This window comes from Platalea leucorodia (genome assembly GCF_965183815.1).
Source record: "Platalea leucorodia genome assembly, chromosome: 13".
In the NCBI taxonomy this organism is placed as follows: Eukaryota; Metazoa; Chordata; class Aves; order Pelecaniformes; family Threskiornithidae; genus Platalea; species Platalea leucorodia.
Window position 1 is genome coordinate 13222305 of NC_138835.1, and position 12888 is coordinate 13235192.

The 12888-nt window shown below is 42.2% G+C and overlaps 1 protein-coding gene across 1 annotated transcript in view; it reads left to right on the forward strand.

The window, feature by feature from the left end:
* CDH4 (cadherin 4) overlaps positions 1-12888 on the forward strand; it is a gene marked incomplete at both ends in the record, with an annotated part of 463510 nt that overhangs the window by 288600 nt on the left and 162022 nt on the right. The window contains one exon of the mRNA XM_082326152.1: positions 11351-11527. Within this exon, the coding sequence (XP_082182278.1) occupies positions 11351-11527 (177 nt within the window). The remainder of the gene's footprint in view (positions 1-11350; positions 11528-12888) is intronic.

A 12888-nucleotide genomic window follows, 5' to 3' on the forward strand; every position in this document is an offset into this window, starting at 1 on the left:
CACTCCTTGCTAATCAGCGTCCCCCACTACCCGTGTTGGCTTGTCCCATCTGAAGTTCTGGGCCACTCTTTCGTATTGATCTTTTCTTTATTTTTCAGTGCTTGTATGTGTCAAAGCATGTTAAGGCATGTCTGGCAAATTTTTGTCTTTATTAGTTTATGTATTTTTCTATAGTTCTCACCTCATGAGTTAAAATCAGGACCAAAGAAATAGAGCATAGAAAGGAATTCACAGCAAAAGAGCTTGGAGATACAGGATATATTCAGTACATGTAGGATGCCAGTCATCTGCTGCCAGCGACTTATTTTAGAAAAAAAAAAAAATACTGTTTTCTTTGACTCCTGTTTATGTCAACCTAAGTTTGTCATTGTCTTAGCTTCTCAAATTCTGAGCATGGAAGTATGTAAATTTTTGCAACGTTAAATCACTGGGAGTTGTGCAATTAAAATCTTGCAAATAGATGGTTCTGCAGCTAGTGTTTAAAACATTGAGAACTACTGTCAAAAATCAAGCCTCACTTAAGCCCAGCTTGTGTTTTATTATGTCTCATCTTATTTTGGGCTTCTTTCATAACCCAGGTATGAGTCCACAGCCATAAAATATGAATGTGAAAAGCCGATTCTTACAGCCAGGGTTTTTTTTTTATTTAAAGCCCTTAAATAATCATCTCTGGCATTTTACCTGTCTGAGATTTTAAATTCCAGTACAGCCTTTTATTGCTGATGACAAATACAAAGGTCTCTGGGCAAGGAAAGGCTTATTCAGCACTGATCTTGTTTATGACCTCGGTTATTGTGCTCGCCAGGATGCTCTGCGCGGGGCCTGGGAGTGATGAAGATGTAGCCTTCCCTTGATGGCAGAAAATTACAGCTTAAGTGGGAGTTGTGCTTCCAGCGCTCCTGGTCTTCCTGATGCTCTCAAGTGGGTGTGCTTGGAAGAAATGGGGAAAAGAGCCACCGCATTTGTTCCCTTTCCTTCCTTCCCCTGCACTGGAATGAGGTATTATATATGGCATCAGGGCGATGGAGTTTGCCCCATCAAACTGTGTTGTCCCTGGAGAGGGGCTGAAGAAATGAGCCTGTATTTGTCATCCTGCCTTTTTCTGGACATATTTATACACGTTTTAAGTACTGGACTGTACTGGTGGGGCTGTCCTGTTTCACTGCTTCTGGGGGGGGATCCGAGGGAGTTACTAAGTCCGGCGAAACGGCAGCTGGCATCATTTTTATTTCTTTATCTTCATCAGTGAAACAAGGCCTTGACTGATCACAGTCAGTCAGGCTAGATACAGAGATTTCTGTTTTCTTTAGGTAACTTGTGAGACATTGTTTGGGGTTTTAACAAATCAGATCAGTGGAAAAGATCAGAAAGCGGATGACTAGTAAATGAATATCATATAATTGTTAGCAGTGAGACTGCTCATGTTAATTGTGGAAGTCTAATGAAGATGCGTCAGGTGACCTTGTCTGACCTCATGCTGAAGAGAATTTGAACATCTAGCATTTAATCATCGCACGAGATGAAAGTGCTGTTTGTGAAAACACTTGAACTTACTTGGCCTGATTTTCAGGTGTGTTGAATCGCATTGCCTCGCACTGAAACCAAGATAAGATATGACATACAGGTGGTCATTGTCTTGGAAAATCAGCCCACTATGGGAAGCTTCCGAGTGCTGCACTTGCTGAATTTAGTTCTTAAATAGTCAGCATCTTAGCAAGGGTCAGGCTCAAAGCCGTACTAGAAAGATCATCCGTAAGTGAAATTCACTGCAGATCTGTCTTCCTTCAAACAAAAAGAAGTCCTAAGGATTGAACTGCCTACGCGGAAATAAGTTTTTTTTCTGATAAAACAAAACCCTTGGCCTGCTGCGTACTGCCTGCCTGTGATGTGTGCCTTGCCCTTGCCAGATCAAAGCCTTTGACCTCTGGTTTCACATTCTTTGTTGTTAACTGCTGAAGTCGGACTGCCACTTCCAAAAAATATTTTGGACTGAATCTGCTGAGAAAACCTTCATTGCGGTGGTAGTCCATTGACAGTTGTGTGTAAACATGAGCTTGAGTGAAGACAAAAAATTGATTCATGCAGGCACATGCATTAAAATAAACCTTTTTTTAGGGGCTGTAGTGTCCACCTGTCTTGTCTTTAGCCCTGCGAGCTGAGACAGCTTGGTAGTCCCAAGCTCAGGGTGAAGGAGGGCTTCGGTTCCTCCCGACTTCTGGAGCCCAGGTCCTTGCTGGCCGGACGTGGTTCGTGGTCGCGCAGCTGCGTCCCGTTCTGCTGCCTGGGCGCTGCCGGCCGGAGGAGCGAGGAGGACCAGCCCGGCGCGGGTGCCCAGCGTGGCAGGGTGGGCCGAGCGGGCTGTCGTTACCACCAGTGAGGAGCGGGATTTCAAACGCTGGCTCCGTCCAGCAAAGCATTTAAACACACGCTCAAATTTCATCGTGCAAATGGAGATAAATTGAATGTGGTCACGTGCTCAAATTTAAGCATTTGCTTAGGTGCACTCCAGAATTGGGGAATGAAAGAAGAACAGCCTTTTCTCAAGAGCCCCTTGAAATAACCAAAGGATAACTTGAAAGGGCAAACTCGCACGCTAGCACTGGGGAGAAGTACCAGAATGAATTACTTTGCTTTGTGCTAAAGTAGCAGTGGTGCTTGTGATCTCTTAAATCTCTTGTGATCTTTTCACTTGCAAACATTATGAAGAGAAGGAATATTGTTACATTTAATTCATTATGATTATTTTAATTCATGTATCTTTTGAACCTCATTGCTTTAGAAAAATAAAATGAGATTAAAATTTTTCACAGGCTTGTTAAGGGGTGGATTTGCTCCTGCTTCTTTCTGTGATGAGGAACGATTGTAGTAGGCTGAGTTCTAGAAACAAAAGAAATGTGGTTTGGAACAATTTTTCCAATTGTTTGTTAGAAGTTTTATCTGGGTAGAAGAACTCAGCTTGCTAGCCCAGATATTTCATACATTTTTCTCAACAAGATATGTACAGATTGAGAGTTACTATCAAGCTGCAGTAGCAGTTTTTACTTTATAGTATATGATGAGATCTGCCACCTTTCTTCCTGTCCTGTAGGTATCTGAACAGGTAAGAAGTGTGTAGTATTCTGTAATAGCCATGCTCTTGAGAAGTACTTGTAGTTCTGAAGCCATTGTGTATGGCTTCTTCCAATTACGAGAATGACATTAACTTGAAGATAGAAGTGTCTTTTTGTAAACACTAGAAGGTAGAGTACAACAGTAATTTAGATGTTTCTTAAACAATCCTACCTAAGAAGCACTGTGAGATGAGATCTTACAAAGGGGATGTGAAAAGGTCAAGTTGATGTGGGGAACTTTACAAGGAAACAGCCTCATCAGAACTTTTCATGTTGGGATAAGATGTTCAAGCCTTAAAATGAGGAAGAAAAGTACATCAAGAGCTGTGCTTTGTGGATGATGTCATCTTCCTCTGTTCATTGAAGGCTCTTGTAATATTCGGAGCCTGACAATGACAAGAAGAGTATCACAGGTGCTTGAAACCTGTGGGAACCATAAAAGATTGCACCAAAGGCAGATGGATTTCTTATGTACCTGCTTTGGTACGTGGTTCTTACAGAGAATGGAAGAGGAAGAACATCATTTCAAATCTTGAAAGCAGCACACAGTCCAGGAGATATCTCTAATCATCAGTGCGGTGTGGAACCACAGAACAAGTTTCAGCACAGCTCTGCTTCTCCACCCCAGCTGAAACTTCCCTCGCCTTAGAGATACCTTTCGCATTTCATGTCTGCGCAGTAATGAACGTGAGCGTGCATTGCCTGCAGGTGTCCTTATTCTGCTAGTACAAAAGCAAAGCATATTGAAGTGCTCTGGCGACTTACCAGATTTCAACTTAAAACAGTGATAATTTACCAAATGTTTAGGCAAACAGGTGTGGGTGAGCTCGGGTGATTTCTGAATTTCAGTTAAATTGTACTGGGAAAAATCAACATCATCTATCCCAGTGGGGGTGACCTGGGCAGCAGCCACCTGAAAAGCCATGTTCTGGCTCAAGGCGCAAGCTTGCACGTTAGCTGCAGTCTGTGTCTACGAGGTCCTTATCTGGGCGACTAACCTTGTTAGGTTTTCTAAGAGAATAACCTGTATTTGTTTTTTTTAAATAAGAGTCTTCTATGGCAACCTTGTGGGTTTTGCCGAGAGCTCGCGGATGTCTCTTTTTCTCTAGAGTCCAGACTTATCTTTGCATTTCATTACAGTTGCCCACTAAGGGCCCTGCTGCGTCTTTTGTGAAGAAAGGATCTTCTCCTGCCTGACTTATAAACCAGAGTGTTGTGTTCTCCCTATTTAAAAATTTCCTGCTTTTACCTGTTATTCTTCTTCAGCTTTTTTCTTGCTTTGCAGCCCTACAGTGTTAAGGAACAGTTTGATTCCTCACTCACACTGATCGTGTTTTATTAGTTGTATCGGATAAAATTTTCCAAAGTCTGCAAAGCCAGCCAGATACCTCACAACCTTAAATTTGCATGCATGCCTCATTTTTCAGCTATCAAGGAACAGTGCACATAGGGGTGGCTGCTCAGCTTTGACACAGACTCCTTGGGAGAGCGGGGCATTGGGCATGGCCGGTGCATGTGTGTGCATTTTCCGTGGCTCATTCTCCTCCTCTGGGGGCAGTAACTCTGTTAGATTTTAGTCAAACTTTTTCTTCCCTGTCAGCTGATGTGTTCTGGAAGCTCACGCACTTGCCAAATCTGACAATTTTTCTTACTAATTGACTCTAATGCGAACCGCTCTATGCAGCGCCACTGCTAGGTGATAAAAAAAAAAAAAAAGTAATGAATTTTTGCTTAACTAGCTGATTTAATTAAAATGTTTTATACTGTAATTGTATGGTTTCTATAAATGGAGAGGTAATTTTGTTTAATGAGTTCCTAACCAAACATAACATTCCTGACTCTATGTAGCCAGATTTGATAAAGGTCACAAACGCTGAGATTCCACTGTTTGCTTTTGTAAGTCATGATGATCAAACAGCTTGATTTGGCACTTGAAATATCCTGACAGGATTGGTTCCCTCTATTCCTGTTTATATCAGAAATTATTAGTATAGTTTTAAGAGCAGAGGGGGTTCTTCTCTGTATCTGAACACTGTTCATTATCTTTAAAGTGGAAATCTACTGCCAAAATCACGTCTCATTGTCAATTAGTGGCTTCTCTGCAAACACATTAATTTAATGCCCCTGCTGAAGAACTGTGCACATTGGAACATCTTGCTGCTAAAACACTAGTTTTCAGACCGCTTTGACACAAATCATTCATGAATAGCAATTTATGCCGTGATGGTAATGGGACGTGACATGAAGCTATCTTTGATTAAATTTACCACGGCTTACAACTATTAGTAAATAGAGCTAATATAGATAGTCATAACAGATTTCTGGAAGGTGGATAAGGAGAGAAACAGGTTATGGATTCCTTACCTGTGCGGTTCCTAAAGAATACCTTCACAGAGATCGACTGTAATAAAGTCTAAAACAAAAAAGTCTGATCTTCATAAAACTATTTTTTTCCTGTCTCCAACTTCGGTGAATTCAGCAATGACCTAAATAGAAAAGAATCAATTACCCTAAAATAAATAAATTTGCCTTTTGTTCTGCAACCCTTTCATTGTACTGTATGAGAACACAAAATGAAATATCTCGCTCTGCTAAAAGATCAAAAACTGGGGAAATGGTGCATTTTGGGAAAACAGGGCTCATTCGTCCTCCACTGCCGTCCCTGATGTCAGCAAAGTGTTGTCTCCTTAGAACAGAATTCATGCAAATGTTTATTTTGCAGCGCTCTCATGTTCCCTTTGTTAAAGAACTAAGCTATATTTTCATTGTCTTATTTTCTGTTTAGTAAATATCATTTTCTCCTGTCCTTTCCACAGCTACCATGGAAACCTGCAAAAATGCTTCAGATTAAATATTTTTAAATAGATTTTTTTCCTTGGTAGAAAACGGCACCAGTTTTCAAAATATGTATTGATGTAGGAGATGAAGGGGAATATGTTTGAGCAGTGGACTAAAGGTGGCTTTGTATCCCCTTGTATTGATAAAAATATATTAAAAACACGTAGCCTCGGTTAAACCCTAGGAGTGACACTAGAAACAAAGCAAGCCAAGTATTATTTCTTTTCTGAAAAATGTCTAGTGTGAAGTGTTAAAGATCCTGTGAAAATAATAAGAGTGGCATATAAATAAAACACTGGTTGAATCGTAAATAATTTTGATACTTGGGAAATAAAAGCCTTATTACCTCTCCTCCGATCACAGGTACTTCTTATTCCAAGTGCAAGAATAATGTATTTTAGTGCTGAATCTAGAGCATTTCGATTTGAGGGTTGAGCCCTATAAAATTAATAATCTCCAATAAACGCACCCTAAGACGCACTGTTATTTATATGCAGAGAATGGTGGCTTATTTACCCAAACATTAGAGTGATCCAAAATGTTCAGCTAAGCAGGAACACAAAATATGATGTTATATTATGTAAATGGGTTTGTGATACGCTCTGCTGGATAATAACTTCCAGATGTCTCTGTAGCCAGAGGCTGACGGATATCACAGGCAGGTTGGCTGGGAGGGGAGACGTGCCAGCTGGCGAGACTGGCTACTGCTAAGTGTAGCGGAAGGTGAAAGCTGGTATTTCTTCACACTCACTGGTTTTATTTGTGGACTAGTGAAAGTCAGTGGCTCGCAGCCTTCTTTTCATGAGCGGAGATGGGGCTTGGGGGGCTATAGGTATCCCACGTGTCCTGTTCTTTCAGCGGATTATTGTTTGACCTCTTTTGTGAGTAGGGTTTGATTTTAGCCCGAGTCTCCCAACAAACGAAAGGCTGACAAGCCACAGACTGACAGTGGCAGGAGCTCATACACAGCCACTAGCTGGACGGCTATTCTGACTTACCTTTTATTGCCAGAGCTAAATGCAGACAAGGAATCTCCCTGAGCTCTCAGCGCCATGGCGTAAATGGAGTTAGTCAGAGCACCATACAGCCTCACCAGTTTGGAGTAAGGTTTCCTAAATCTGTTTGCTTTTAAAGTCTGACAGTCCCTACGGGTTTAGCTACGTATCCTCCTCCGAATGCAGCAGGTTGTGTTCACCATCATTAAATGCAATGCTAGACTGAAAAGGGATTGGAAATTATTCTTCTAAGATGCCATTGAAGTCACTGCCATGGACTTCAAGAAAGCCCTACACCTTCTGTGGAGCATCCTTTGAGAAGAAAGATCTTTGCACAATCCTTACAGATGAGACTGTGCCTCCTTCAACCTCACGTTGCTTTCTGAGAGCTTGACCTGTCATCTCAGTGAAAGGTTTCCAGTTGACTTCAGTATGTTTGTAATTGACTTTAACCGATAGCCCAGTTAAAAAAACCCAAAAGAGTGGGAAGGGGGGTTGTAGGGTAGGTTCTGCCGCACTGTCCTGCAGTTAAATCCTCAGCTCGTCAGTGTGACTACCTGACCCAACTCAGGAGGATGGTCTCTGAGAGACTCTTCCCCAGTCCTGCAGGGCTCACAGCGAATATTGTAGTTGCCCTTTTCAGAGAAAGAAGCGTTTTGTTAGCAGAAGACGCAATAGCTGCATTATGATTTGCCCACGTTGGCATTGTGCATACATATGTTGCAGTTACGGGCTACAAGCCCATTGGAAGAGACACTGGACAACTCAGAGCAAAGCGTTGATCCCAGTTTTGCAGGATGTAGGCTTTAAATAATCCAGCTAGCACAGCACGCTTTACATCGCTTCATTAGCAAGCTCTAAAAAATTCTGCCCTAATGTGAATACTAAGGCATTAGATCATACTGAATCCAAATTCATAACAAATTTACATCCCAGCATGGTCTTTTCTCCTGTTGTTTTTCTTCATCCCACACTTTATAATCACTTTTTCTCCTTGAACTTGAGTGTTTTCATCTGTTTTGGTTCAGCTGTATTTCTCTAGCCTATCAATGTCTTAAAGTAATAGACAGGCATAATTACTAAATTATCTGACTATTTTATAGCCTTGTTTAATTGTCTGTCTCTTGCCAAAGACCATGCTCACATGTTCCATGCTTGGTGTTTGATCCTGTTGTAACGAATTATAAATGTAATTTTCAGAATGGAGAGTGGATTCCATCTCCCCCTGGGCGTGCGTTTCATGGACGGGCTTCCCTGGTTTGCTGCAAACGCCCGTCATCCTCTCGCCAGAGGGTGGTGGCACCTCACAAAAGCAGCAGGAGGGAAGCCACCCTGGAGCAGCAGCAGTAGAGGTGCTCGATTTGATTGTGAGAAAGACTGTGGACAGATTGTGTTCTGATGACACTACAAAAGGTGGAGGAATATTTTATCTTTTGGAATTCTCTGCCTGAGACTGCGTATGGCCAGTAAGGCCATGAGAGAAGGAGCAGTTGTTACCTCAGTGAAAACTGTTATTCAGCAAAACCAGAATTGGAAGCTGTATTTTATCATTAATTTTACTTTGTGTCACACTCTGCTTTTGAGTTGAACTTTAGATGTTTGCAAATTCGAAAGTACAGGAGAGTTTTCTGGGGCTCGCGGTTAGTCGTTGCCGTTATTCCAGAGATGGTTTTGGACGTTTCAGTCAGAGATCTGAATAGTTCTGGCATTTGTACTCACCAGACTTTGTTACTGCATTTGTCTCGCAGCTTTTAAACAGCAGAAAACATGTACAACGTATTTAAACAACACCAGAGAAATTAAGGTCGTGAGAATGCATCGTCAACAAATGAAGATAAAAAAGAGCTGTTGTTTAAGAAAAAAAATTGTTGTTGCAAGACGCTTTTGAAATTCTACATACCCAATGCAGAGTCATGTTGATGATTTATTCTAATGTAGGAAAACATCATCAAGAGTGACAAGCAAGCTAGTCACTGTCTAGTCACCTGCCAGCAAATATTTCATAAAGACTAAAAAGGCTGGTACTGCCTTGCTGAGCTGACACTAATTATTTCAGTATACATGGAGCTTTGGGATTCATGTTAATTCTCAAGTCTGTCTTTAGTTCAGACTCATTCCACTGTGTAAACTCAGCAGAGCACAAATTATTTGACCATCCTTTCATAATCTGTCCCCATGCTCACTTGCCAATTATATAAACTGATCCAAATACCTGCTCTCAAAGGATCCCCATTCGGGAATCATAAGCCAATTTAAAAAAAAGGGGGGGGATATCCACTTCCCTGTAGCTCATGTCTGGTAGTCCTATTACATGTTGACATTCATTTCTGGGTATCTTCTTTAGATAACATTGTTTTCATCAGTGTTCAGAAAAGATACCTTTCTGGTGATAAAACCCTTTTTAGTTGAAGACTCTATCGGATATAGCATATTGCATCCCATGGGAAGGATGAGCTCAGCAGTACCTACCAGTATCCTGAATATCCCGAGCAAGTCTCCCACTGCCGCATCGTGATGCTGTTTCTTTGTTCGTTATGCGCTTAAGTGAGTATTTTTAGAACAACATCTAAATATTGAACAGTGGTATAGTGATCTTGCAGCAGCTTAGCGGTGATGCTTGTTGAAGGTGTATAAAACAGCATTCAGGCGAACACAAAACAGCAGTCACCTTGGAGGCACGAGTTATCGTGAGAGAGGGTTTGAGAAAAGTGGCTACGTGTGTGACTGAAAAAGACCACATTTGTCTGTTCTGTGAAAATTCAGCCGCTGGAACTGGCTCATTTTTAAGGTTTGCAGTAAAAATAGCTGTGTTTTTGCACAAATGCTTCCAACCATAGCAGCCAGTGGATGTCTGCCCTCCACAGGTAACACAGGTCAGAGCCACGATCAAGCTGTACGAGCGGCCTCCTCGCTGTGGTGTCCAGCTTTCGGCATCCAGAAGGTCCACACAGCTTTGGAGCCACCACTCAGTTGCATATACTGTTTAGATTTCATAGACTGTATGGTTTTTAGGTGACTGCCTGCTTCATTGCACTTCCAGATCAAGAACTGAAACGTACTAATAGATGGATTTACATCAAACTATAAACCCCGAAGCAATGATTCCCCCTGAAATCAGTGCCTACGGATAACTGCTTGCAAATGTTTGTAGGATGTTTGAGTTTGTACATTTTGGGTAAGACTAAAAGTGACTGTGGCTTAAAATTGCAGGAGCCTCAAAAATACTTGGCTGGTTTTTCCTGTGGTGTTCTTGGGTTTTGGGGTGTTGTTTTTTGGGTGGGTTTTTTTGAGAAAAAAGCTGAAAATTGTAAAATGCAGAGAATAGTGTTCCCACTGGATCTTGCCTCAAATGAAGAGAATGTGGCTCACAATCTTTCCGATTTATGAAAGTTTAAACATTTTCTGATGGGAGTGCAGGTCACCATATGGTAAAAAAAAGCTTGTCTTTGTCAGTTATCTTTTCTGCAGACTTTCCAGAAGTAATGCCTGGAATCCTAGAAGGCCACAAAGTATTTAAGTATTGGGACTGGGTAACCTCTGAAGAGCTTCTCCAAATCTGCATTTCATTGATTCATCATTCTGTAAGGCAGAAGTTTTCTAATAATGAACGAGACTCTTTAAGTCCAAGCCATGGTTTCACCATTTCCATTTTTATGCCACAGCATTTTAATGTGTCCAACACCAAAGGATGCCGTGGGCAGAAACCGTAGTTCAAAAAAAAAAATCACAAAGGACTCAAAAGCACCCCATATAATGAAAATTGTTTTCTAACCGAGATGTGTTACACTTCCCAGGCTGTGCGGGGAGATGTGTGTTTGGGATTTGTTTTCAAAACCCAGCTCGTATAAAAAGGTCATTCCTCATGAAGCACTAAGAAGTTGAAGTAATTCACCTTTGCAGCCGTGGAGCTGACTCTCCCCCTGGTTGTGGTTGGGTTGGTTTGGTAGGATGCGTCTGCAGAACCACAGACTGCAGGTTACTGTAACCCTGTTAATGCTAAGGAGCAGAGCAGCTTCATACTATAAAACTGGGGCCGTGACAGAGGCTGTAAAGGAATTCTCTCCCTTTTTTCATGTTCTGGTAGGTTGCATTTATTAGAAATTTGCAGAAACTTCTTTACCCCAATGCGCCGCTAAAGCTCCCTGCAGCTGGTGTAATGAAGACGATATATTCTGGGAGGCATCTTGATTTGAGAGTGACAGCTTCATATATTTGTGAAAATGAAGTGGCAGCAGAGTTGCCAGTAAAGCATATTGTGTCTTTGTGGTGCAGAAATATATCATGTTAATAACAGTAATTTTCACAGTTACATGTGACCATTTGCACACAGGGGAGCGCTGCTGTTGGGAGAAGTCCTAAGACGCGAGGAAGAAGCTAACTGGTTCTGCTTTCTTGTTTCCAAAACAGCCAAAAGGAAGGAAGATTGTGCCCGCAGAACTGGCGCAGCAGCAAAGCGACACTCTGCTCCCGTGGCGCCAGCATCAGAGCGCTAACGGCCTGCGGCGGCAAAAGCGAGACTGGGTCATCCCACCGATCAACGTGCCAGAAAACTCCAGAGGACCCTTTCCGCAGCAGCTGGTTCGGGTAAGTTAAAAAAAGAAACAGAAATAATAATAATAATAATGGTAATGTTGCAGCAGGTCTAGTGAAGTAGTAGGTGTGGTCCAAGCTCATGGCATGGGAAGTCTGGCTCGAAGCACAGGCTCTCTGCTCTTCCTCCCTTGCGCAAGAGAAGTTGCCTTTTACACGCTGCTGAAATGCTTCTTTTCCAAAGCGGCTTGCCCCAGTTTTCCCTCCCCCAGCTGAACGGCAGCCTAATCGCCTCCTTCCAGCCAGTCCCTCAAGAGACGCTGGAACCGCTGCCAAGATGGCACTTTGCCCACGCTCTCATCCAGAAAACGGCTGCAGGTGTAAAGCTGGGCTCGGTGACACCCAGCGACGAGGGGGTGCTGCATCCTTCCCTTCCTTCGCAAAGCCGGAGTACAGATGTGTGGCGGGGCTCGAGGAGGTTGGCTGCCTGCCGCCGCTGCAGATGGGTCCCTCATCTTCTGTATGTTGCTAGTTTCTTTCTTTACAAGGATCATCTCTGAGATCAAGTTTACCCATGTGGTTTTCTGTGATGATTATTGGATGACAGGAAAAGAAAAAGAAGGGGAAAGGGGCCTTTGACAGACACATTTGGTTGATATATTACTGCTGTTGATAAGTGTTAGCAAAACAGAAATACATGTTGCTATTCCTCTTGCGGGTGCTGGTTTCAGTTTCTGGAGCAGTAGAAAGATTAGCTGCAAAAAAAGAATTCCCTGGCAGACTTTTTCAGCTCTTCCCTTGGAAGAAAATGGTGACAATTAGAAAATTTCAGAACTTATTTTGAGCAACAGTGGCGTGTCATTGGCATCCCTTCTCAGAAAGTTCACCTAGTCATCTTGAAACAGTGCCTGGATTCAAATGAGTTGTCGTCATTACCTGTTCCACGCTGATTAGCTGATACTCTTCTGCACAGCCCATGTCTGGGAGGACGAAAGGAGCTTGCGGAGTCCTTTAGAAGTTCAGGTGAACTTTGCAATGACTCATGCAGTGAGTGAAGGTGCATATTCCCAATTCACCAGGTATTGGGTAAACTTGAATCGTTGGTGTCATTTCTTTGTGCAATTAGGGAAGTACGACAAAGAATAAAAAAGTAGCAGGTGGCAAATGTTTTTATGTCTGTTCTGGAAAATCAGGGAGGGAAGCCAGGGAGTCTTTGTGTGGTCAACAGTGCTGGGTATGGAGTGGCCCATTAATGTGTTGTCCTACTAAGCTGAAGAAATGTCTGAAGAGGAGAATAACCTGATGTGTCAAAAATATCTTCCTAAATCAGATTAATAATTTAGATTAATTCTTGAATTCCTGTGAAAAATAAGCAGAGTACTTGCAAAATGAACTTACACCCTGTCCCACTCCCT